This window comes from Bombus pascuorum, chromosome 10 (assembly GCF_905332965.1).
Source record: "Bombus pascuorum chromosome 10, iyBomPasc1.1, whole genome shotgun sequence".
NCBI lineage: Eukaryota > Metazoa > Arthropoda > Insecta > Hymenoptera > Apidae > Bombus > Bombus pascuorum.
In genome coordinates, this window is record NC_083497.1 from 11258975 (window position 1) to 11286106 (window position 27132).

Consider the following 27132-nt stretch of genomic DNA (forward strand, 5'->3'; position numbering starts at 1 on the left):
GAGGAAGACAGATGCGTCGGAAAAGAGAGAAAACGTACACGCGTATCTGTACGAACGGCACACATAGAAACGAGACGCGAGTGCATGTCGTGTCATCGACTACGAGGGATACGCACACACTCGTCCGCACCCTCCTGCTGCCGAATGTAGTAGAGAATGAATAATGTACCCACGTACAGTCGATGTCAGGAGGGGCTCCAGGGAATGTAAGCATCGGCCCGTCCCCTCCGACGGCTTTGTAGGCCGTTTATCGAAACGGCGTGGCCGTCTGCGACAGGATTGCACGTAGGCGATCGTAGGATGCCGCCGTTCAGGCTGGCGCTGGCACCTACCGCGGACTCGAACGCGTTAACGAATCGATCGATGGATCGTTTTCTTGACCTTGGTGAAAAATATTTTCGAAACAGCTGTTTTCAGCAAGCTGACTGTCGTTACTCGTAGGACCGGTAATCGACATGTCGACGATTTACGGCTGCAAACAGAATCGTTGGTGCGAGGTAAAATTAACTGAAAGATACGCGGAATGCGAATGATTTTGCTAAATCGGTAATATGATAAAGTAGGCAAGTTGGATAGAGCAACCCTCGTTCGCGAAACGTTGTACGAGGGAGTGGCAGAGAACCTTAATGACTCGTTTTCGATCGGCACACGCAAATAGGTGGAGTAGCAGGAGGCGAACGAAGGAGAATCGGCGTCACGCGGCTCCACGAAACACGTGGAAAATTTCCCAAAAGCGTATATCGACCGATAACGCAGCGCAGGCTCACTGGGGATCCTGTATACGTATACCAATGTATATCCTCCGACTAAATGTTGAGATCGGGCCGCCCACGTATCACCTACAGGTTCTATGCACGAAGAAGGGAACGATTCGCGGAACGATCGACAAAGAACGAGCCGAGGAAGCGGAGAAAGGATCAAAGGAAGAGACAGCTACGGAGCCCATCTAGCGGCGTCTCATTCGCTCGTGATTCCAGCCGCGTTCCACAGCTAAACGACCGACCATCCGTCCAAGTACTGCTGGTGGGGATAGCCCTCCAAGGGATCCTTCCAGAGAAAGCTTCGGGAGGAAGCCTACGGCCGCTGTTTTCGAACCATGTATGCCAGAGGGGAGATCTGTAGGGCTCGATGATTCGAGGGGAAGGGAACGCACACGCACCATGCGAATATTTTTGTCGGCATCCTCCAACTGTTTGGGAAGCGGTAGAAGGGGGAACGGTTCTTAAAGTACACCCAGGGAGTGTCAGGATTGGAAGGTCGATTGCCGTGGTGGGAGTATGCTGTTAGTTGCCTCATAGCTGACTGGTGTAATTAAAAACGCCCGTAATTAATATTTCCTCGTCATCCGAGATTCGTCATCGGTTTTTCACCGGCGATCTCTTCTCTGGAATCCGACTTGCCTCGCGGACTTCTCGAACCTTGACCCTCCGCGAATTTAAAAACGTTCGCGTACCGTAACATCCAGTTGGTGGAATCTTTCTTTCGCTGGAAAGCCGATGCAACGCATCGATGCAGCGTTGCACGAATGCGAACGTACTCATTGTTCGGCATAGAGATTAATTATGCATATTGTCACGGTGCATTGAATGCTCGACAAAGACGGCGCCGCCGGCTTCGTCTTAATACATCGTACTCGCATACCTACGTTCTAAACTTTCCAAACGATTAGCTCTTCCGTTTGCAACTTACGAAACCAGCTCCTCCACTATCGCTGTATTACCGCCATTTTGGTTCTCATCGATCTAACCAGCCGAATTCTCCAGTCTTTCGTAACACGTTGCGTAACGTTCGTTTTCCGCGTATATCGTTCACAAGATGTTCGTCCATTTTATCATCAAGACCCGTGTCATCGGATCTCCAACCGTTGGCGATCCGTTCTAACGATATTGCGAATTCACATGGTCCTGCCACCGACATCATCGCCGATCATCCGCCGAAACTGTTACGCGCTGCTGCCGAGCGATACATTTTTCTAAGGCCGACGTCGTTGAATTTTTAACGATGATCTCGAGGATGGTGACGTGCTCCGGTGTCCCTGGTGAGACGAAAGCGTTGGCGGATTGAAAGATTATTCGACGGCGCAAGCGCGGCGTACGTGCAAATAGCGAGCGGGTGCACGTCACGGAGATCTGTACGCTGTACTTGCACACGAAGACTCGCATTCGGACACTTAGGTACGCAGATGGGGACGCGATTCGAGAACGAATATATTTGCATGTGTTCGCGATAATTTATGACCTGTCGCCTGTTTCTGTACCATGCCGACTTTCCAACCTTCGTTCATCGTGAGAAAATTGACCCTCCGGAGCAGAAAAGTCGCAAATTGTTAGACCAAACAGGCAAACAATCAGCCGATGGGACCGAGCTATACCGTTATCTCGAGTTTGCTTTCAAATCTTTTCGGTCCTTCGAGACCTGTCCGAGCCAAACTTTGCTTCTCGTCTTCTCGTTTTCGTACATGTCATCCGACCGAAGAATAAAGCTACGATTATTACCAGAAAACAAACTGTCGTTCCGACGACCGAAGCATCCGCAGATCCAAGTTATATGCACGAGAATCTATCGGACGTTCGATCGTTCTGACTCCATCCAGCGTAACAGCAGCTCGAGTCCGAAGAATCAGAGTCGAACACTCGTATATACGGTAGATCTTCGTTTTAATCATTTTAAATTTTAATTTTAATCAATGGCCGACTAATTGGACTGGCCTATGTAAGTTGGCGAGTATTCGCTTGTTCGAACGTGAACGTGAAGTCCTATTACACGAACGAAATATCACAAGTAGTCGAGAGAATCGGTGGAATCCTGTTATGACAACTCCAATTATATAAATTACGAATTATGCGAACAAAGTTTTACTGTAAATGGAAAAGTTGCACGAAAGTGTACGAACACTAGGTAACAGTAGCCTGCGACGTTTGGACACGGTAAGAAAGGGATACGGACGTGTGATTAAATGTTGGCCAACTTGGCTACGATTAGAAACTAGATTAGATTACGATGCTGATGTACCTGCGCTTGTTTTCGGAAGGGACCAAAATGGCGGAGTTTATAGCACAGTAAGCGTCATCGCGGGGGGATAAAGATTCCTCGGATTAATCATACGGACAGGGAGGTAAACAACTATGTTCCAAGGTAAACTATACTGCTAATTTTGGACAGACAGAATGAGTAAATTTATCACCAGCCCAGGTAGCACGAAACGGTATAGGATCGTTTGTCCGTCAATTTTCATGCCTATTGCTCAACTTTGAACCGTTCTTCCTTTTGTAATTTGTCTCTGCGTACTCGTAAAATCCCCGTCCCTTAAAAACATCCTTTTCTTTTAAATTCCCAAGTGGAGTATACAGCTTTTACCTTATACCTCTTCTTAAATTTCTTGTTCCGTTAATCTTTCGATGAATGCGTAAAGAAAGAAACTTTTAACATCCAGTCGGGAGACGGAGTTGTTAATCGAGAATAAGGCATTTTACAATACTCGTTACTTCTTAAAAGAAAATTTTTCCGTGACAGACGGATTGTTCCGTCTTTTTCGTTTTCTTTTTTTTATTTTAGCGACGTACGATTTCAAAGTTCGTAACCGATGGAAGATTGATACTAGGTAATCTAGATGGTAGGTTCTGAAAAATTTTGCCGTGACAAACGCGAAAACGCTCATCATCGACGTACACGCGGAAATTCACGATAGAAACGGTTTCGTGGAAAAAGGTTTTTTTACAAATCGGAAATGGACACTGCGTCGTAAAATCTCGCGGAAAATTATTTCATTTTAAATTTTTAAAATGAAATAAATACCGGGTACTTGGCAGTGGAATGACCAACGTATCGTGACACTGGGCGCTCGTGAAATTAACATCCGTAATAAAAGTCCATGGATTTCCTCGTAATCTATCTGGTTTTATCCGGGGGATTGGTGGCCCATTGGTCGGTAGCGCGGCGAGTGTACGCCAACCGACACTGGTTTTCCAACGTAAACGGGTTTATCGCGCATTTATTCAAACGCACGCGGAAATCCATCTGGCCCCGAAGTCTCGAGTACCGATTTCCGTTACTGGCGCGCTGTAATTAGAGGTTACGAGATAGAGGAGAACGATGAAAGAAGAAGAGAGGCGAAAGAAGAATCGGGGCTGGCGAGCCAGGGGGTCGTTTCTGCGATCGCGGTAAAACGAAGGAGAATGATCAGAGAGATACGCGGAAAGAAAGAGAGGAGGAAACGCGTAGAACGTACGAAGAGAGGGGTAGCGAACGAGAAGGGTGAGGTATCGGTGTACGAATAGAGGGGAGTTGGTAACCCGGCTGGTAACGCGACGCGATCCTCGATGGGGTGAAGGGGGAGTAGTCGACTCGTTGGTGTGCTCGGTGTAGTGCATTAGTGTCGGTACGTACCACTCCGTAAGAGAGAGGAGGGGTGGCCAGAAGCGAGCATAGAGGAGTGAAGAGAAAAACGACTCGTACAAGCAACGAGGCAGGCAGGCAGGCAGGCAGACAGGCAGGCAAAGCAGACGAGTCGAGCGAGCCAAGCCGGCACAGGCCAGGCAGGCTAGGCAGAGGCTAGCGAGGCGAACAGCCGTGCAGAGACACGATGTACTCGCGAAGGGGCAGGAAAGAGTCGAAGCAAGGGAGCGAGACAAGGAGACGAAACGAGAAGAGGGAGAAGAGTAGAGAAGAGAAGAGACGAGTAAAACGAAACGGCAGGCGTAGCGAGGAGCGTGTAGAGCCTGGAGGACAGGAGTGAAAGAGTATGGAGGGGGTGAAGATGGAGCGCAAAAGGGGAGCGCGGCAAAGGGATGCAGGGACTGGCATTGAGGGGCAAGAGAGGAGAAGGGCATATCCTACTGGGGGTTTCAGTTTAGTTTGGCGTGAGTCGCGGTACAGTTCGGTGTTTTGTGCGTTGCTGCGACCGTTTTACGCTCGATGTCGTTCATTTCCGCAGTTTAGTTCCATAAAACGCCGCACACTGTTCGGCGGCGCCTTTGTACGGACTCGTCGTATTCCTGACTAGTAGTATACTCGTCGTTACCGTTGTCGTTACCGTCGTCGTCATCGTCGTTGTCTTCGTCGTGATCGTGGTCGTGATAGTGGTCGTGGTCGTGGTCGTCATCGTGGCCGTTGTGGTCAGTACTGCTCGATATCGCGTATCGTTTGACTATTTTTCTTTTCCACTCCCCCCTCCCCGAGAGCTTGAACAGGCCTGTGCCGTTGTAGTTTCGGAGGCTGGTGTGTACGGTCGGCGGTAAGGTGAAAGTAAATCCCGTCGAGAGCTTACTCGAATGCCAGGGAAGCTGATCGTACGTCGCGAAATCGCGTACAGATCGAGCACGCGACGTCGCCGTTGTTGCCTGGACAAGCCGCGTCTCGGCTCGAGAAGAAGTGAATATTCGCACTCAAACCTAGTACCAACATCGCGTTTCCTCTACGCTATCGTTCGACCACCAACGATACGGCATCGCATTGTGTACGTACGCGGCCAGTATGCTCCACTACCATAGAGGATAGCGTTAGCTACTCCGATTCTCGTATGCGTGTTGCCGCACATACGGCTCGCATGCTCGCACGTAAGTACACGCACGCACACTCTACCACCCAATATAGCGCTTTCCACCAAATACGCTTGTGTGCATGTAGACCTACTCGCCGGTTGAATGCTGAGAAACAACAGGGAGAAACAGGGAGGGGAAAGGAGCGAGTGAGACGGAGAGACAAGAAAGAAAATACGAGAGCGAGACAGAGTGACAAGAAAGAAAATACGAGAGCGAGACGGAGAGGGCGGTTTCCTCCATCTTTTTCTCCCTCCTTTCTCTCTTTTTCTGTCCCGCTCTCGCTCTTCCCCTCCCTTTCTCTCGGTTACTACTCGTTTGCTCCTCTCCTCGTTTCTATCCTCTTGCGGCTGTTCCGTCTTTCTTCGACTAGCACACGCTGTCTTGCTCCCGTACGCCAACTCGTGTATTTATGCGTTTTCTCATATTCGCGCTGCCTCCTCTTTCGTCCTCGACGAAATCGCTCGGTATGCGTTCGCGATACGCGCGACGATGGAATAAACATCGACTCGGTGAACATCGCCGGTTTCTCAGGCGGTTAGCTAGCACGCGAGAGCAGTATCGGCTCTCTGTTCCGTCCGTCTATCCGCCAACTTTTCTACCCGCCTTTTAGGACACTAGACCCTAGCAGTACGCTATTGTCCGAAATCGAAGGTAACGGTAATGCTTTTCACTGAGAAAAAAAAAACTCGTCTTGCCGCTTTCGTCGTGGCACGGTCGCATTTGCGATCGCGCGAACCTCTCTGTCGTCTACGATACACGAGGAAACGTGTCTCTACTGATTAATCAGCTGGCTGCCTCGACAACCAGATCGCCGTGAAACGCGGAATACCAAAGCAACGGGAACAATAGGCGGGAAATTCCTGCCGAAGCGACGGATCAAATCAAGTTCGAAGACCTTTTGCTCGAATCTCCCGTTTCGCGGTTCGTCAATTAGAAACTTTGTACCGTCGCGTGATCCAACGCGGAGCGCCTATCGTATACGCTGACAAATCGATCGAAAATATCCGATTGCCCAATCGTTTTCGATTCCATCGCGTCTCGCAACGAATTTTACAAAGGGAGACGAACGTTCGCGAGCCTCGAATATTTCGAGAGCATAGAATTCTTTTTCCCTGAACGACCGGCTGGCCGATCGAATGCCTTTCTTTCGCGATCTCTGTAGACGGTCGCTAGGTTACTTCGAATCACGGTCTTCCGCACAGTAGGGTCGTCGTCTCCCTACTCTCCTTTCTCGGGGTACGAGCCTATACAAGCGACGATAGAGGGATCGGAGAGCAGCTGGGGGTCTAATCTGTAACGCGCGTAACGCCTGATAAGACTACTAAAGTTTTGCAAGAGAAAATGAGAGATCCAAAACGAGGGCACGCTCGTGTGCATTCCGTTGGAAGAACGATCTCTTAACGAGCTTCCTCGTTTTACTCCTTCTAGCGTGTCTTACCAACGTGTAACGTGTCGCGAAACGAGTACCAAAAAGCTAAGAACGTTCTGAAACATCTTTCGACGAACGAAACGCGCAAGTATTCTTCTTTTCCTATGTAATATCTCATAGCGTGAAAAAGTATCGAAATAGTATTCTAAATCGCAAAGATCGAAGGGCTCGTTGTAAAAATGAATCTCGTCCGTGTTGCTCTCTTTAGGAATACCTACTCCAACGTTTTTAATTTCTGCTCGGAACCCTTTGATTTTCCAATGAAATTTAAACGCTACAGACAAGCTCGAAGCGAATTTGAAAACGTACGTAAAACACGAGATTTATCATTTATCATATTGTCACGAGATATTTATTACGAGCGTACAGTTCGCACAGATCCACCGAAGCATCTCAACGGTAAATTATTCATCGTATTGCATCATGCTGTATCGATACGTATTGATTCTTCGTGTAAGTTTAGAACAAACGTATTCGTACATCTTGTAATTAGTTTTCTAATTTCTAATTTATCCGAATTCATCAGCGATTGTGACAAATGATCATGCTGCAACTTTGAAGAAAACTACAAACATTCCGGTACACCTTGTAGAACGTTTGGAACTCGAAATGGCAAACATCAGCGTTAAAATCGTCGACGCGTCTATTTTACCTTGGTTGTGTGAAAGTTTCACGATCGTCGTCGAATATTAGTTTCGATTCGGGGCGATATTATCCCTCTTGCTATCGCCACTTGCGACGCCATTTGAGAATTTCTCTTCTTACCGAGCAGCTCGATATAAATAGACACCGATATACTAGACACCGCAGAACGCGTGACGTGTAGCCAAGGCGGGCCGATTCGCTATTTAAATAATCTTAATTAATATCCACGGGGATAAATGCACTCGATGCTCGTCTATTTACGATCCTTCTCCTTTACGAACACACCGTGCTCGTTCGTAGCTTGGAAAAGTCTAATAGCATCTCGTTTGCAAGATCGATCCGATCGTTGTGTACGGGCCTTTACTTAGGCGCGTCCCTTACATTCGCGACACGTGCTGCACTCGGAGAATAGTCGCAGCAAAGTGTCCAAGCGCAAACGAACGCGAACGATCGAACGAGAACTTAGGAGATCCGTGAGAGACTGGCAGAGGACCAGATAAAACGAGAGAAACAGACTCGGAGAATTTTTAAAGATCCTCTTTAGTTTCTGTCTCTGTGACGACTGCATGAAACGACGTCGTTAACTTGTTGACCGGGGAAGACGAATTGACGCGTCCTTCGAGCAATATCTTTGCCTACATTCGCCCCGTCTTTTTACCTACGAAGGTCACAGTTCCACGTTTCTTCGATTCAGCTCATCTAATTTTTAACAAGGTGGTTAGGAGACACGCCGTTTAACAGGTTAACGCATGTAGATTCGCCGTGGCAAACGCGATAACGAGCGACGTTAAGAATCGGACGTAATTCTCCGCCATATCGTCCCGTCCTCGCGATCTCGTTCGTACCCGGAGACCGGCCAAGACGCTTAGGATTCGCAGAACGATCTGGAAACGAGCGAGGCTAATTTCTTGGCAACGATAGCGATAGCGCCTAACCGACTTATCGCTGGCTCTCTGCGAAATACCACGATATTCGATCAATACGTGCAGGTATTCGACGCACAGGGTGCACACGCGTTTCGTTCGCGTGGTAAGGGGCTCGCTGTTTGGCGGTTTCAGCGCGTCAGGCGGCGAGTGGAAAAACCGAAAGGACGAATTTCGAGACAGGGAGAAAGCACGAGGATAAAACGCACCCGTATACCTACGGGTGGTTGAAACCTAAATGGAGGGGAGAACGAGGCAACGGGATTCTAGCTACCTGAAGAACCTTCGGGAAAGTGGGCTAAACACTGTGACGCGGCCCAACCGTTTCCTATGTCATGCGATTTATCTGCAAAACTAGCGAATTATCGTCGTGAACGTTTCGTTATCGTCGCTCACGGACGAGCCAGCTGCTCTTCGAAAGAAAACACCGCATAACGATAAATACATATCGCATTTGGAATTCTAATCTATTTGTTTCGTTGTTCGAAGTACGAGTTATTAGAGTATAGGTACGTGGCTTTCATTTCGATGGAGGAAAAATGTTTCTTCTAATGCGGTTTTTCTATATAACCGAGATTCCCTGTTCTTTTTTTTACCCAATAGAAACCATCACGGCTGTAGGATTTCCTTCGATACTTTTCAAAGGAGACTAGCGCGTAACGATAAATATACACTCGGGATTCTAATTCGTTTGCTTCGTTGATCAAGGAACGAGGAATAACGCGCGAGATGCAAAATTACACGTGCTATAGCTTACGAAAGTATTCGAACACTTGTAGCAACTTCTTACGATCAGCTTTACGAGATCCAACTATCGCGACTATATTGGTAAAGTTTGAAACGAATCTGAACATGTACATCGCGTTAAATACCTTGCAACTTTTATACTTGCATCTTCAGATTGCTTTCGATCGATATAATAACGTTCGTCGTGTTATCGTGTTAATCGTGTTAGACCGTGTCTCTCTCCAGTACCGACCAAGTATCGAAATGTTTTATGAAAGCTTTTCATGACTGATATTTTCAAACTCGTACGTTCCAACGATCTTTTACGGGACATTTGTTCTCGTGCTTTGAGCCGAAATTTTCGACCGTGTCGAGATCGACATTTTCGGTGATACTTTGGCTTTTCGAAAAACGATCGAGCACGACAAGTATGTAACGCATTTGGTATTCTAATTTCTCGAGATGACGAGGAAACAATGTCGGCAAAGCGATCTATACGTGCACTAGCTTCTTACAAGATTCTCCTTTAAGATTTTGGCGAATCACAGTATTTGTGGATAGACACAAGATTGACTTCTTCCACGTTGTCGACTTGCGTCGAAGGTATTACATGAAACTGTGTTTATCGTTGCAGATACAATCACCGACAATTCGGTGGCGCAATAAGAAAAATGTCGGGAATAGGTAAAAGGACGTATCTTCGCGAGGTGAACCCCTACCTTATTTGTCCGCTGTGCATAGGATATCTTATAGACGCGACTACCGTCGTCGAGTGTTTACATTCGTGTAAGTAAATTTAATCGAATTGGAATTATGTTCTGTGGAACGGATAATGATACGTTGGTTTTTCGATGTTCAGTTTGTAGGAGCTGTATCCTGAAGCATCTGAACAGGGAAGCTCACTGTCCTTCGTGCAAACATGTTCTCAACAAAGCCAAGCCGAACATCAAGTAACTGGCCTTGATTTTCAAAAATTTCCAAATTTTCTATCCGCGAGGATTGTTTCTTGACCGAATAATTTTTATTTTCAGAGCGGACAAGGCGTTGCAAGATATCGTGTACAAATTGGTACCCGGACTGTATCACAAAGAGATGCGCAAGAGAAGGGAATTTTACAAAAAACATCCTGAACATGGTAAGACTATTCCTTGCGATTCGATTACGTGTATCTGAATAGCGTGGCGAATTAAAATAATTCGTAGCCGTGTTGCAAAACCGTATCAAAGTCCGCCAAGATTTTTGAAATACACGCGCGTTACGTCTCACTTTCGTATTTACGCATGCTGTATTTCTTGGAAATTATCTCAATATGCAAATGTTTTATACAGCGGATTTAGCGACACCAGAACAACGCGGAGAAGACGTGAGCGGAAGGTTGATCTTCGCTCCAGAAGACGCAGTTAGCTTGAGCTTAGAATATCTACCGCCCGGGGCAGATCCTCTGACCATCCTTCTTAGCACCAACGACGATACCAACAACGCGAACAACAGTCAAAGCAATAGCGGTAACAACGGTAGTAATAATAGCAATAGCAACGGTATTGGCAATCATAGCGCAAACACAAGTAACAGGCGCTACCTTCAGTGTCCGGCACTTGTGACTATCGCGCATTTAAAGAAATTCCTAGCTTTGAAATACAGCGTCGATATGACGAGATACAACATCGAAATTTGCCATCGACGTGCTCCGCTTCCGGAACACTGGACTCTCATGGACGTCGCTTACATTTACGCGTGGAAAAGGGTAAACTATAGCAAATTTCAATTAGCGAATATTTTAACATATTGGTTGGCACGCTGTAAAATTCACTTCTCTCGAGATGTAAAAATGTGCTCAAGGTACAAAACGATGGTACACGAAATTCGATTTAGTTGCTTCGACCAAATTAAAGCATTGAAGCATTAAAGCATCGTTCTATATGGATGAAACACGGACATTCTTGACACGTCAATTACGTTATCTAATAGCCATAATACTTACAAGTATTCTGTCAACTGTAAATCGCGATATATCGTGAGAAGCCAGCGTGTCACGTGGCAACGTGTTAAACGTTTCAAAAGATTTTCTGAATAGTTCGATTACGAATATTTCGACTACTCTTTCCTAACGTTTGACAATTTTATTTTTAGAACGCACCGATGAGATTTTTTTACCGAGTAGCGTTGGAAGAGCAGAGATTAGAGGCACCTCCTCACGACCGGCCATCCACGCCAGGTTTAGGTGCTAGTTTGCCTCCTGTTGACGCGGTAACACGGGATGACGATAACTCGGAGAAGCCTGAGAACGGTATTGAATCTAAGCCGGAAACGGAGCTTTCGAACGATACCGAGGAGAAACCCGCGTTGGACAATCAGAGCAAAGTCTCGAACGAAAATCAAGCACCCACGAATGAAACCAAGGAAGCGACTACTAAAGAGGAACAACCGTCGACTACGGTAACAACGTCGACAAGCGCGACGTCGACGACGGTTTCTGTAGCATCGACAAATAGCACATCGACGACGGTTTCTGTAGCATCGACAAATAGCACATCGACGACGGTTTCTGTAGCATCGACAAATAGCACATCGACGACGGTTTCTGTAGCATCGACAAATAGCACATCGACGACGACAGCAACCGACACGATTGCCTCGTCCACGTCCACGTCCACGTCTACCTCCACGTCCACGTCCACGTCCATGTCCACGTCCACGTCCACGTCCACGTCCATGTCCACGTCCACGTCCACGTCCACGTCCACGTCCACGTCTACGTCAAATAGCGAAACTAAACAAATTAAAACACCTATTAAAATATTGAAGAATCCAGACGGAAGGTACGAAGTCTTAAGGAGTCCGCCAGGTAGTTGGAATTCGAAAGAACAGAGTGCTAGGAGCATTGAAACGAAACCAGCGAATCCAGAATTTAGTGTCGTGAGTATAGGCAACGGTCAGAATTCGAACGGAGTGAAAATCACGTTGAAGCAATGTACGCCGAACAATGCGAGTCCCAGCAAGCCGAAAGTTATCAGCAACGTGTTGTTGCATTGCGGTCAGGTTGACAAAGATAACCCTGATTCGTTAGTGATACAGCAGCTTCACAGAGATAAGGAGAAACGTCAGACAGAGAAGCAGGAGAAGCAAAAGAGGAGGGTAACTTTCGTAGAACAACGATCTGTCCCTGAGAAGACGGTGACTAGCAACGCGTTAAAGAGTATACAGAAGAAACCAGGGGAACAACAGGAGAAGAAACAGTTCCTCCAAGGTTTTCAGTTAACAGCCAGGGAGTCAGCAACCGAAATGGCTTTAGAGTCTTCCTCCAAGTTTAACGAAGCGAATACCAACAATGAGACGAATGAGACGCGAAACAAGAGCAATGCCACGTCGAAGAAGGAGGACGGTATAGCGACAGAAACTTCGAATAATGTAAACGAGAATTCAAAGAATAAGAGCAACAACGAGAACATTGGGGTAAATGCGAGTGGGAACGCTGCGAGTGCGAATAAACGGGTTGCAACTATGGCCGGAATTGGCAACGCGCGAGTGAATGCAAATAAACAGTGCAGTGACGTGGATATGTGCACATTTGGATACTCGAAGAATACGAACGTAGGTATGAACATCAACGTAAATAGCAATCCCGCGAAGATGGATGTGTATACGTTTTCCAACGACCCACCGGTAGTTCCCGCGGGAGCTGTGAAAAGGAAATGTCCGCCAGGTCTACCGATCCTCGATATCAAGAGAAAGAAGCAACAGCATATTTCGAGCCAAGTGCCGAAGAAGCAGACTCAAGTACATCCGCCTGCAGTCGTGCAAAACAACGCCAAGTCGCCTCGAAAACTTCCAATGGAGCACGCTATTTCGGCGAAACGAGCCGCGAACATAGTCGCAGAAGCTGGTCCTAGTCGAGCACCCACGACACCAAGTTCGAAACCTTCGCCGACTCCGGTACTTTCCAACGACACAAGGAATATATTAGACGGTTGCGGATTGAACATTCCTGCGAGCCTCAGTATAACTCTGACAGCGCCAAAATCACCCGCGAACAATGTTGGATTTATCGAACCGAACGATCCCAAAGATAATCGAAAGAATACGCTGGGAAAAGTAAGTCCCAGTATAACTCTTAACGATAGATCGGTCGATCCACGAGTACTGAAAGCCTTGAAGACGGGACAGATTAGAATGCCCGCACCGTCGAAACCAAGGCAGCCTAAGCAGTCGGAACGCGATGCGAACCAACAACGGCAGTCTTCATCCGCTAAACGAGAAAGGGACCAGGAATCGAGAGACATTTTGGATCTCAGCGGAGGGAAGAAGATGGACATACATCCGTTGAGAATACCACAGCCAGTGACGAAACTTAAAGCAAAATCGACGATCAGAGAAATGCCAAATATCTCGGATCAGGGACAAGTTGTAACGCTCGTTGGTGGCCATAGATATTATCGCGCACCACCAGGTTCTTTGACTCCAGCAGCGCATAGAGTGAACGATTGTCCGCTTCCAACGCCTTCGAGAACACCGGTTTACGCACCTGGATTCTCCAGTCCTTTGAGCAACAGCAGGTACAACACAAATCTTTCATCCGTTTTTCCCAGTCTGCAAAGTCTGTATGCCTTGAGCCAAGCACCGAATCTTCAGCAGTTTCAGACAGACGCAAGGTTAAGGCTACCTCGAGGGACGGACGCGAATTCCACCATATCGAACAACGATAATCGAAATATGAACGCTAATGTATCCGGGAAAAGTCATCTAGCTGCCCAATGCGCGCCAGTGAAACCGGTAAGATCGTCTGTAGCGCCTTTGGCTGTTGCGATAACTAAACAACAACAACAACAACAATCGAACGATAAATCAGCGTGTATAAACAAATCCGTCTCGAATGAGATTAGTAAAACATCTGTGTTTCGCGGTAACGAATCTCTCGACTCCACGGAGTCTGGTCAACAATTGTCCGTCCAAACCAAGTACTCGTCAGCCGCGGAAGCTAATAATCGATACTCGCCGCGAGCTACCAATAACAGCAACATGAACAACGAAAACAAAACGTCTACCGAGGCGACTCGTGATTCTAATTTGGAAACTAGTAACGATACAAGAAAGGAACCGGACAATTCGTCGCGACAGACGCCTCATCGCGAAGCAGCCAGTCCAAGAGTATCATCTACGGCTTCCCCATCGCCACCACCTGGAGATACTAATGCGAATACGAGTAACGAAACTACCAGCGGTCATACCAATAATATGAACACCGCTTCCAATGGAATAGACAGCGATCTACCTGCACCGAGTCCGACGAAGAAGAACAACGTAGGTGCGGAGGTATCGAGTAGCAAATCGCCTGCTAGTCCAGACTCTAGCTCGGTAACTATCGAAAGTCCTTCCAGCAAAAGTTGCACCACGGTGGAACAAGGATGTCCTTCTCCCTCGCAAACGTCAGATACGGTCAAATCATCGGAGAATTCGACAAAGGTTGAGAATAACGTTACAGAGGACTCGACGAACGATAACGAAAACAAAGCTTCCACCAAGCAACCTGCCACGAAACAATTGACTTCGGAGATGTTTCAAAAAAGGTTGCTGGCTGCGTTTCCTTCTAACGAATGGGCAAATAACCCGATAGCTGCGGAACACTTAGGTAACTTCTTGAAAAGTTTGAACGCGTCGATCAAATCAGAGAATAAAATGGATAGCAGGGGATCGGAAAAGGTCGAGAGCCAACTCACGTGCAACGATGCAACGCGTTTAAATAACGAGGTGTCGTCGAAATCTCGAACAGACGTTGCCGAATCATCGTAAATACAAGCATTGATTTAAGGACGAATCGAACGCTTGCTGTTTGAACGAAGAATACATCAGCTACATCACTGCCAGATACCGATGTAATGTTATCGAATGACTCTTAACGTGGATACGAGTACCAATTTCTAAATAATTGAAATGCTTTAAGGTCTTATTAGGGGAATACGGTACAATACAGGGAAAATACAGCACAGATGCTGGAAATTTTATTTTTTCAAATTTTTTAAGGCCATACATCCCTCAAGAAATTTCATCCATATGTGTAGTTGCTTTGTCGAAACAACAATGTTCTACGAGTCGCTCGATTTCAACTAAAAATATCATTTTAAGCGATTAATGGACAAAAATATGTTTATCAAATATGATTGATATTATTCGTAGATTGATTTTATTTCTAATGTGAAAATTGTTCCTACTTCGGTCCACACTATGATTATGCGAAAGCAGAACGTTCATCGAAGTACCTCGCAATTGTGTAAAAATTCGTTGCCAAGATTTTAATTTTCGATTATTCAAACTCCATGATTGATTACGTGAAACGCAAAGCTAATCAGCACAACGAAAAATCGAATAGCCGATACCGAACTTGCTTTCCTATTCGTTTGACAATTATAAAACGTGTACGTAATAAGAAACAGAGGGACCGAAATTAAAAAAGAAAAGAAATCGAAGAAACTAGATACAATTATTTGCGAAACGTATGAATGATATCTATGCTGTTGTTATTTCATCATTTACTTTTGCGTTACGTTTTACTATGAGTTATTATTATGTATATGTTGTATAATAATTGTTATGTTATTCGACTGTATTATATTATATATATTATTTCTTTATATGTATATATTTATTGCGCTGATATGTCATCCTTACAAGATGCGCGCAAAATCCTATTACTTTGTAAGATTCAATTTTAATCGATCGAAAATTCGTGTGAATGTACATCGTTCAAATTTTAAAACACAATTGCATGCATGTTGATTTTTAAACGACAAGAAACTGACATGTAATAACAAAAGAATATATCATTATATACTTAAACTAAAAATCGTTATAGTTCTGTTTATTACCCTTCGCCGAAGACTGAACGTGATACGCATATCAAATACTTTAAATTGCGCGGGCATTTTACAACATGGCGTCGCATAATGATTGTTCGAATTGAATATTTACAATATTCGTACAGATATAAAAAGACACTCACCGATTCCTGGAGATGGATTTAATATGGTAAGAATACAATATTTTGACTTTTATTTGATATTGCAAGTCTTATATCCAATTATATTTAACCATTCTACAACTTTATACTTCAAACTTTCCAAAGCAAGAAACGCAGAAATAAAATTATTATTATTAATAAATTTATTATATTAAATTTATTATAACGAGAATAATACGTATTTTTTTTTTGAAACGTATTTTTTAATAAAAATGCTTGACAAAGTCGAATTTTTAAAACTTCGCTTGATTACCAAAAGTAGACACTAGCGCCACAGAATAAACAAATTCTATATAAGTCACTTCTTGAAACAAACACGCTTAGATGCACGCTATATAGCGGGGGCATGTTGTCGAAGAAATTGGTAGTCTAACCTTTTTCATCGCAAATTCGTGAATAAACATACATTTCCTTTGTTTAATTAATATAAGTTGAAATGAGTAACGTGAAAGAAAATTGTGCGATACCGGCAAAAAGTACGGTAAATGTTAATACGAAAGCTCATGGAAAAATCGTGCTAACGCTTCAAAATTGTCTTTTACCTGATGAAAAACTAAACTCGACGCCATCGCATTTAGACGGACTAGATGCAGAAACTGAAACCGATCTAAGGATATTAGGATGCGAATTGATACAAACTGCTGGTATTTTACTGAAACTACCACAGGTTAGTAATTATTTTCACAAGTAAACAAAATGTTTGTAAACGCCATAACCTCTATAACCTCGGAACACATAATATCTACTTTTATTATCTTTTTGAATAGGTTGCAATGGCCACAGGACAAGTAATATTTCAACGATTTTATTACAGTAAATCGTTAGTTAGACATAATATGGAAACAACTGCAATGGGTTGTATTTGTTTAGCTAGTAAAATCGAAGAGGCCCCGAGACGTATCAGGGATGTTATCAATGTGTTTAATCACATAAAACAAGTTTCCAGTCAAAAGTAAGTATGATACTTTGTTTTTAATGTTATTAAATTTTATATATATGAATAACAATAATGTACTATATTTGTTCTTTTTTTTTTTTTTTATAGACCAATACAACCCGTAATACTTGATCAGAATTACGTAGCCCTAAAGAATCAAGTAATTAAATCTGAAAGGAGAGTTTTAAAGGAGTTGGGTTTCTGCGTCCATGTAAAACACCCTCACAAAATTATTGTTATGTATTTACAAGTACTGGGACATGAAAAAAATCAGGCTTTAATGCAACAATGTTGGAATTATATGAATGATTCTTTAAGATCTGATGTGTTCTTAAGACATCAACCAGAAACTGTTGCTTGCGCATGTGTATATTTGGGAGCAAGACAGCTACAATTACCTCTACCTAGTTCACCTCCTTGGTTTTCTCTTTTTAAAGTTAACGAATCTGCTATTAGAGATGTTTGCCGTCGTATATTACGACTTTATTACCGACCTCATGTTAAACCGGAACAGTTAGAGAAACGAGTAGAAGAACTTCGTCGACAATACGAGGAAGCAAGAACCAAAGCAAGAAGTGGGGATGTAGATAGTCACACACCTAGCCCACCACTGCCTAAACATCATAATGCCTGGGGTGGATTCATTAGCCGCAGTGGTACGCATGCTGTTCCAGAAAGAACAAAGTCACCCAGGTATGATGTCGTGAAAGAGTGAGAAAATAAAATGTAATAAAATGTAATAGAATGTAATTAATGTCCAAAATCATGTTTACCTTGTTTTAGGCGATCAAAATCACCAAGTACTTCACCATCTAGAGGCGAAGGAACAAAGCATTCCAAGAGGAAGAGACATAGTAGAAGCAGATCTCGCAGTCATAGTCATGGACGATCTCGAAAACCGAAAAAGGCTCAGCGAAGACGATCTGGCAGTCATAAATCATCACGTAGTCGTTATAGATCGCGTAGTCGATCTCGAGATAGAGATGTAGAAAAATCAAGTAAACACCGCAGTAAGCACAGACGACATTGAATGTATGAGAGGACTATCATGTACATTGCAAAAAGGAATATTGCAATTCCGTGAACAAGTTGTATTCAATTTGTACTATAATACGTGGCCTTTTTTATCTCTGTTGATCAATCTATTTGTATCCAAGCACAAATTACTGCGGACGACTGTTTTCTATCAGCAAGCGCGGATTATTACGCGCGCTGCAACTGTTCTTTTTTATTTCCATTTTAATTTAAACAATTTTTACTTTTTTTCTCTGTTAGAAAGAATGTAAGATACAATGTTTACGAATTAACATTGCCTACCAATAGTTTTGAACAGTAAATTTTCGATAAATTCAATGAAGAATTCGGATGTCTTTTACTGCACCTACGACCGACCGCGCGCTGTGATAGGAACCAGTCCTCTTGAGTAGGGTCATGATGCAAATGGGTTAAAATACAATTTAAATAGAACAATCGATTCTATTGTACGGTATCTTGAGTTAATTTAATGATGATAACAGTAGGTTTTAAATCTAAGATATAAGTCACATGTACCTCAAGGAAGATGGTACATTTTAAATGGTACACAATATTACAAGTAATGATACTTAAGAAGGCGTGTATTTAATACAAAACTTGAAAATAAAGTTTTATATTCATGTACTACCATATATTATTTTGTAAAATCCAGCCGGTGCTGCCTTCTTCCTCTCAGTTGATAGTACTGCTGAAAAGTCTAGCGTTGTTAATTGTGGAAGAATGTGAACGATGTATCCTCTATAATATGGAAGATTTTCAATGGGATTTCCATGTAGCGTTAAAGATTTAAGAGTTGATAACTTTTTCAATTTTACAACATCATTTATATCCGAAATATTGTTTCCATGCAAATAAAAAATTTTTAAATTCGGAAAATGTGTAATGTCATCAGCAATTTGTACTATCTCATTGAAAGAAAGATCGAGCCAACTAAGGTGCGATGGATCATCGAGAAGTTTTTGTGCAAGATTTTCAAATCCGAACATTGATGTCAATGAATTATTGCTTAACCACAAAGAACATGTTACAAAACGATCTGCAGCTGTTCGTAACGGAATTTTACCCGTTCGTACTGCTTGTGGACGTTTATTTGCCAATTCTCTTGTAACAAAATAAAAATTTTTATTAATATTATCTTTGAATTCAGAAAATATATAATTTTAATAGTCCATCATATTACTAACATACCATTCATTGTGGTTGCTTTTTTGAATGACAAGTCTAATGGAGCAGCTATCAACATCTCTTGCCGTTCATTTCGTCTATAATCAGAAAGTGGTTTTTCATAATATATGGTAGTGTCCATTTTAATGTTTGAATGATAAGGTCTTGACAACTTTTGGAGAAACTATGCCAATATTAATATTAAGAATGTATGCGAAACGTTCACTTGAAATTATTTGCCAATTCTTAATATCATTACTAAAACTTTCGTTCTTCGTCTAAAATTCTTGTCTCCATAATTTTTTATATAGATAGTCATTTATCCAATAATTATTGTCATACATCCGTTATGTATATAACTTAAAACAAAAAGTAATAATTTTAATTACTTATATAATTTTATGAATAAATTTAACTACTTTAACAGCTCATAGTTATGAGAAATAAAATAATACGCAACCTAAGAAATTTGACGCGGGTTTTTTTCTTCGCGTAATTTAAATCGAACTGAGTACACTGATTGAAGTGTATTTTTGAACACATAGAATGTAATACGTGTAAACGGCGACAGGTTGCTCTTTGTACATATTCTTTAACCATTTTGTCGTTCTGTACTTTTTTATAATCATTGCTATCGAATTATAAACTGTTAACGGCGGTAAGATAGATTGAAAACATTTTAATGTAAGTCAAATTTTAATGTAAGGAATTTGTGAATAATATTTATATGTAAGTTCACATTTAGTTTAAGCTTGAATAAATCACGTGTGATAAAAGGAGCAAAGAAGCAGTTTGGTTATATTCCTTACCTTTTTCCTGCTAAAGATGCCGCGCACAAAACATGTTCGGAAACCAAAACAAGAACGGCACTCTGCAGAAGAAAGTGACTTATTAATCAAAGATTTTGAACGACAGGCACATTTACGAATATCTAAGCTGGAGGCAGAATCAAAAATGGCGATTAAAGGTCTTGAAACTTTTGTTGATGTTACCTTATCTCGGCTTCCGACTGAAATACGACAGATGACTCTTGGCGAGATACTCAATTGTGAGGCCGGTGAAGAGAAAGAAAATTGTAATGAAGTTTCGTCGTCCGTCGATGACCGTTCACTAAGATTGCTTCCAACGGAGAAAAGAAAGAAAGTTGGTAAAAGAATTACTAACGGGACAGACGATGGATATGTTACTGAAGGTGTTACAACAACGCGTACATCAAGAGCTAAAAAAGTCGCACCTCCTACTACTAGAAGAACACGTAGTACCTCAAGAAATAGTAAAATGAAGCTTAGTGAAATAAACCAAGAAACTATAAGGAAGACAACAAGGAAACATATCAAGGAATCTATGAAAATTGATAAATTTAGAACTCCTGCTGCTACAAAACCTGGGTTCAATGAATTTGATCTTGTAACTCCAAAAATAAAACCTAATACACCATTAAATGTATTAAGACGTCCAAGGCAAGGAGAAATGGTTCTTAGCATGCAAGGTAGCCCCTTACTGGTTTCTGCGGTTATTCAAGAAGACATTGCTAACATTAATGTACCTTTGCGTAATGGCAATGTTATGTCCTTATTACCTAATGATGGTTTACGTATGTCACACATTCCTACATTAGATGCAGAAACTATGAAACAGCTAGAAACTCTAAAAAGTCACATTGAGAAAGTTATCTCAACAAAATAATTAAGATAATCATAAGGTAGATTTTTATAGGATCCATTTCTCACATTGTCATTGTGTGTCAATGAAATTGGTTTTAGATCAAAGTATCTTTTGGATTGTGTCGTAATTTTATTGCAAATAACGAATGAAATAAATGTTATTATATGTTCATTTAATATATATTTGATTAGTATTTGTTGCAATCTTTTTATACCTTATGATAATGATAATTGTATAACATATTAATTAATATAACATATGATTATAGAATAAGAAAATTGATATTTTAAAATCAGACCAATATGATAACAATGCATGTATATGTATAATTTTTCATGTAATAAAAATTAAAAGATGAATTGTGATTTGTAACTTGAACATATCTAATTTATTATAGGATGTATTTTAAAGAATCGTTACAAAAATTAATATTTAGATTACTCGTTTATATATATTTTTATATATATACTATATATATACTATATCATTTTAGCTATTTCTGGACAGAGTTCTTTTGCATTTTATATTTTATAATTACCTTACATTTTAAAACAGCATATTTATCGCATTTGGCGGGCAAGAACTAGTAGAGCGCATATGTAGCACGATTATGTTCTAACCATTAGTGTACATGCGCGTACTAAAAGATCTGTCAAACGAACGAGCTATATTTGCATTCTTCTACTTTGTGATATTCGTAGTGTTTTTAGATTGTACAAAATCATGTATAAAATATCGTAGTGCTCATTTCCATACGACGTTAGTTGGTTTTCTCGTACTTTATCGTAATTTGTCACTTTCAATATTCAATGTTTGTCACATAATGATGATATTAAATGTATAAAACATGAATTAGAAATGTCAAAGTACGCGTCATTGAGTTCGTTAACACGGATTTTTAGGCGGTCTAAGATATATACCTATTAATCGGAGCAGAAAGAAAGCGATATTTCGGTGATATCTTCTTACGCTTAATTATATATATATTATATCTCATTGATATTGAAAAATCCAAAATAACAACGAACTTATTATTCTGTCACACATTTCGCAAGTAACTTGTGTATTAATAGTTTAAAAATGCAAAATAACCTTCAACGAATTTTATAATAATTTACATCTTTAAATATTGTTCGATCACATCATGTAGTAATGTAAAAAAGTATAGGTTTTATATCAGATTTAAACAAAATAATTATTAACTTGAATTCATGTTCAATTTAGTTGAAAAGGTGATCAATTTACTATAATTAAATATAGTAATTTTCTTTCATACGTAAAATAGGTATGTTTAAAGAGCTGTTTTAGCACAAACGTCAACATGGTGCGTGTAATCACAGTACATAATTTTCTGGGGCAAAATATCACTCAAATTGAGGAGCCAACTGCAAGTTGTATAGCAAATGCATCTGGACATGAAATGCTACTCCTAGCATTGTCAACTCATTGTGTCGAAGTTTGGGAATTGATGATGTCTGATATTAAACTACATACTGTTTTTCCAACAGTTGATATGATTAATCAAATGGTGCACTGCACCAAAGAAGATTATGTTGTAACGTTAGAATCAAAATTATCTAGAGATGCAAGCATTAATAATCATACAGGGAAAACAATTAATAATTTTGTTAGAATTTATGTTAACTGGGCTATGGTGAAAGATCAAAGTCAACCTATGCGTGCTAGAATAGCTGGGCGTGTTACTCCAAGTTTAAATCGACCATTGAATAGCTTAGAAATGATAGAGTTGCCATTAAATGTGCAACCTACACTCATTGCTTGCTGTCAAAGTACTGGCAACCTCCTAGTGGCTTCCGGAAATAGTGCTATTTTACATGAATTTAAAATTGAAACACAGCAAGTATCAAAGATGAAGTTTATAGATTTTGAGGCTCGACCATGGTCCTTAGGCTTTTCATTTTCTCCTACACACATGGAAATTGTTGAAGACTTCATATCAATTATGGATAAAACAAATTTATGTGTTTTTCGATTGACTAATTCAATGTATGAAGATATTGATCAATTGAGTTCTCTAACTTCCACAAACTCTTCATCTATTGATAAAACATCTATATCCACTGATTCCTCCCTTGTGGAAAACAGTAATAATATGACTAATCAAGATGATAACACAATATTGCAAGGAATGAATTCAAAATGTAAAAGTTCTAGTCAAGATCTGCACTTTATTGTATCAGAAAACAATGATTCTAGTGGAATAAGTACAAAATTTAAAGGTAGGAGACATAGAAGTTCCAAAACAAGTATATGGAGTAAATTGGAGACAGGAGATTTCAGAAAAATAAAATCTAATAATAACGATACTGTTATAAATTTGGATCATTTAGTGTATAATGAAAAGGATGAATTACAAAGATTAATTGACCAAGAAGTTGTAGATGGAAATTCACAACCCTTGACTATAAATTTACCATCTATAAGTTTGGAAAGAGCAGGACCTGGGCATACATTAAGTCCTTTCGTATTAAACCCATCAGAAATAAGGATTATAATTAAAACGAATTCTCCTGATTTAGGATGGTCAGAAAATTATACAATAAAAAATTTGTTGTCTCTTAAAGTAATAGCAGCTAATAATAAACTTGATGGAAGTTCTGAACTGTTCAGCTGCTCTTTATTGAAGCCATTATACATGAGGAAGGAGTGTAATACTTCTTGTTTAAAAAAATCAATCCTCAGATCAGATAAATATACATATTTGCAGGGCGTAAGCTGCTTCTTATGCACACTGCAAGAAGGATATCTTTATCATTTTTCTGCCACTAGTTCAAATCCTACAGATGCAACTTGTTTAACTACTTATCCATTTACTGCACCTGTTAATCACGTAGCTTTGGAGCATACTGCTTTGCATGCATTGACTGAAGCTGGTCTTGAATCTTACACGCTACGTTTATCTCATCATGTTGCTAGAATGTCTAATGATATAGAAAATGTAAGAGTTACATGCCCTACTGTCTCTGAGCCTGTTTGTTTAATAGGATTAAGGCCATTTCTGGGGATACAGAAATTATTACATAGTAAAAATTATCTAATTCTCTTAGCCAAAGCAGAAAACTCTTGGACTTTGTATTCTTTAATTTTACCTAAATTGGAAAATTTGTATTACGATGTTTTAAACGCAGCGAGGAGTCATAAATCTTCTAGTCCTAGCACATACCGACATTTGTTAGGAGAGGCTCATGCTTTGATACGTTTAGCTAAAGATGCTGTGTATAATTGCTCAGACATTAATGAGTTTGATGATATCGCAAATAAAAATGGATTGAAATTGAAGAACTTGTATAATCAATCATGTGCGCTGCTTGGAGACTATTATATTCGTTCCGAATATGACTCAGATTGGGATTTCTGTATACCCTATTATAAAATGTCGGGTTTAAAACCTTCAGAAGTATTATCTAGGAAATCAAGTCAAGATGCACCGGGTCTCGTTACTTTTTTAACTGATATACTTTTCACGATGAAAAGTGGTTCTGAAGCAGATGCCTTGTTCCAAGGATTTAATATTGTAGAAATAATATGTAAATTAAAGAAACCAGACTTATTGAAATTGATCTTCAGTAGTCCCGTATTACGAGAATATACTACAGAAAAACTAATACATCTTTTGTTATTATATGAAACGGACGAATTAGTCAAGTTAGCTTTGGCACTCTTATACATACAAGCTGAAAAACAAGAACAAGCAGAGAAAGTACTTGAACCAGTCTCAGCATTATGTGTCAAGAAAATAGTTTTAGAGCACTGGGACCTGTTGTTTGATATGACGGCGATGAAAAAGAGAAGTCCAATGATTCCCACGTTCTCAGATTTCGCCGGAACGTTAATGCGTCAGAAAAATTCAACCTTTGCTGAAATTCTAATACAATTAATCGAAGAGGATGGAATCTTATCTCTTCATCAAATTATACAGGTGTTTTTAGAATATTTACCATCAAGAGTAGGACGAGATGGGCATAATGCAGCAATGACATTACAAGTATTTCTCGAAAAATATCTTCACAACTACTTTAGTACAAAATTGATTATAGATTCGTCTGTTATAAATAAAAATCAAATACGCACGGATTTCGCTTTGGTTGAAGCTTTTAAGCTACTAGTACGATCATACTTAGGAAAGTTAACACAAACAAAAGTGTACAAAATAGAAAATAAAGAAAACGTACAAGAAAATTATGATAACTTCATATTTGTGAAGTTTAGACCTCACTATCTAAACGGGATGCCACCGTATGCGAAAGATTATCAAAAAGTTTTGAATGTGAGCGATCTAAAAGATTTAACTGATATCGATAAGACTGACTCTGAAAAAACTATACCAACGGAATTGTTTAAATTACAGTCTGTATTATCTTGTGATTTTATACCAAATGAGTGCTTATATGAAGTTAAGCAATTTCTTGAAACACAAGAGATTGATGGCAGTTTATCTTTAAAAGCATTGTGCATTCAAAATACTGAAGAAGCAACAACACTTTTAATGGATAATTGTCCTCAAGTTATTGTGCAGTATGCAAAGGTAAATACCATATATTTCAATCCACTACTTTTACGGTATTTTCAATTTGTTTTTATGATTGAATCTCATAAAATTGTGTTACAAATTTAGGACATGTATACTAAAGATTCTGAATGGAAGTATTTAATCGAGTTAACGCAAAATAAGATTGCTGTATCGAACTCTCGACAAGAATTGCAGTGTTTATACACGCAAATTATGAAAGGTAAATTTTTTCAATATATTTATGCTGAAGTATATTAAATTGTATTATAATATACTTTTTATCGTTTTAGCAATTTTGAATTATCTACCACATACGTTGTCCTTAAAAAGTTTACACCGTGTTCTTCCAAAAGATGATGTAATAACATTTCAAAAATGCAGTGAAATGTGTAATCAAATTATGCACGCCGAACATGTTAAATCTTTAATAATAGAAACTGGACAACAACTTTTATCGACTTTAAAATTGTGAGCGCTAATTTCTACTGATCAATTTTATCGTCATTTGATGATAGCATAGGTCCAATTTTATTTCAATTATAAAGAAAAAAAACATATGATCTAAATGCAACAAAAAATTGTGTTGCACAAAAATTATACATTCTAGAGAAAATAGATTCGAAACAAATTATACTTAATCGAATTTATTGAAAACGATACTTTTTCATATGGCACGACTTTCACAAATTATAACTTTTTGCTTAAAATTACTTGGCGTTTAACGTAACTAGTGACTTTCTATCTCTGTGATCTCACATTTCAGACACCTTTTTCATTTATATAGGTGTTTTTTTCTTATTGAATATAACTATAAATTTACAAATCGTTATTGAATATACTCATCATTTGTATATTTTTAAAAGTACACGTTTATTTTAATGTGATTATTTAAAATGCTCGATCTTGATTAAAATCTTGGTCACGCATAAGATTTTTTATGGATAAAAAGTTGTATTATATATAACAAATTGTCAGAAACTAAAGACAAATACTATAGATAAAATTAATTCACCTATTATTGATTGTTGAAATGTTCTATATAGATATATTGTATTATATCTAGACGTATGTTATCTTTCCCTTAGCTAATGAAATAGTTGAATCATAATTATGAAAAGTTTATACAGAGAACCAAGCATATAGATATTAAAATTTTACAATGTTATATATAATATTTAATGTAATAGATTGCTTTGTACACTGAACTAAGAAATTTTGTAGTAACGATCATTGTATTTTTGACTGCTGTTTGAATATTTCTAAGAATTTGTTAAAAATTGTTTATATTTTAACCGCTAAGGGCGGGGTGGCATGTGTTTAGGAAATCACGTATTGCTAAGGTAGTTACTTTTTATTATATTTGTTGATCCTATAATGTATTTTCATCACTTTCTGAATGTTACATTATATGTAACTTTAATGTGCCTTTAGGATTAATTTCTCTTTGTTACAAATGTAATATAATTATGTTAGAAGTGATCTATGATATTTATAAATTATAAAGAAATAATACATAGATGTAACT

General features: G+C 40.1%; 5 protein-coding genes across 8 annotated transcripts; 4 read left to right on the forward strand and 1 right to left on the reverse strand.

Moving 5' to 3' along the window:
• The first annotated feature begins 4834 nt into the window (after positions 1–4834).
• LOC132911359 (serine-rich adhesin for platelets-like) lies at positions 4835–16101 on the forward strand. Of its 4 annotated transcripts, none has more exons than XM_060967977.1 (7): positions 4835–5555; positions 9898–10049; positions 10123–10213; positions 10295–10398; positions 10592–11007; positions 11394–11923; positions 11996–16101. In XM_060967977.1, exons 2-7 carry the CDS (start codon positions 9935–9937, stop codon positions 15048–15050), a joined length of 4311 nt encoding a protein of 1436 aa, XP_060823960.1. In that variant the 5' UTR covers positions 4835–5555; positions 9898–9934; the 3' UTR covers positions 15051–16101. The 4 variants fall into 4 exon arrangements, with proteins under 4 accessions (XP_060823960.1, XP_060823962.1, XP_060823958.1 ...); XM_060967979.1 differs by having other exon boundaries at positions 11394–11723; positions 11832–16101; XM_060967975.1 differs by having other exon boundaries at positions 11394–16101.
• A 518-nt stretch (positions 16102–16619) lies between these two features.
• LOC132911508 (cyclin-L1) lies at positions 16620–18871 on the forward strand. The gene is made up of 4 exons (XM_060968201.1): positions 16620–16942; positions 17043–17227; positions 17321–17905; positions 17996–18871. The coding sequence occupies exons 1-4, from the start codon at positions 16712–16714 to the stop codon at positions 18240–18242; spliced, it is 1248 nt and encodes a 415-aa protein (XP_060824184.1). The 5' UTR covers positions 16620–16711; the 3' UTR covers positions 18243–18871.
• On the reverse strand, positions 18811–19836 carry LOC132911522 (leucine-rich repeat-containing protein 51-like). The gene is made up of 2 exons (XM_060968225.1): positions 19436–19836; positions 18811–19346 (listed from the first exon to the last, which is right to left on the reverse strand). Exons 1-2 carry the CDS (start codon positions 19551–19553, stop codon positions 18865–18867), a joined length of 600 nt encoding a protein of 199 aa, XP_060824208.1. The 5' UTR covers positions 19554–19836; the 3' UTR covers positions 18811–18864.
• Positions 19837–19975: 139 nt separating this feature from the next.
• LOC132911514 (borealin) lies at positions 19976–21252 on the forward strand. Its single transcript, XM_060968210.1, has one exon. It carries the CDS (start codon positions 20237–20239, stop codon positions 21095–21097), a length of 861 nt encoding a protein of 286 aa, XP_060824193.1. The 5' UTR covers positions 19976–20236; the 3' UTR covers positions 21098–21252.
• Positions 21253–21736: 484 nt separating this feature from the next.
• On the forward strand, positions 21737–26094 carry LOC132911488 (BLOC-2 complex member HPS3). Its single transcript, XM_060968142.1, has 3 exons — positions 21737–25622; positions 25713–25827; positions 25898–26094. Exons 1-3 carry the CDS (start codon positions 22398–22400, stop codon positions 26077–26079), a joined length of 3522 nt encoding a protein of 1173 aa, XP_060824125.1. The 5' UTR covers positions 21737–22397; the 3' UTR covers positions 26080–26094.
• Positions 26095–27132: the final 1038 nt, after the last annotated feature.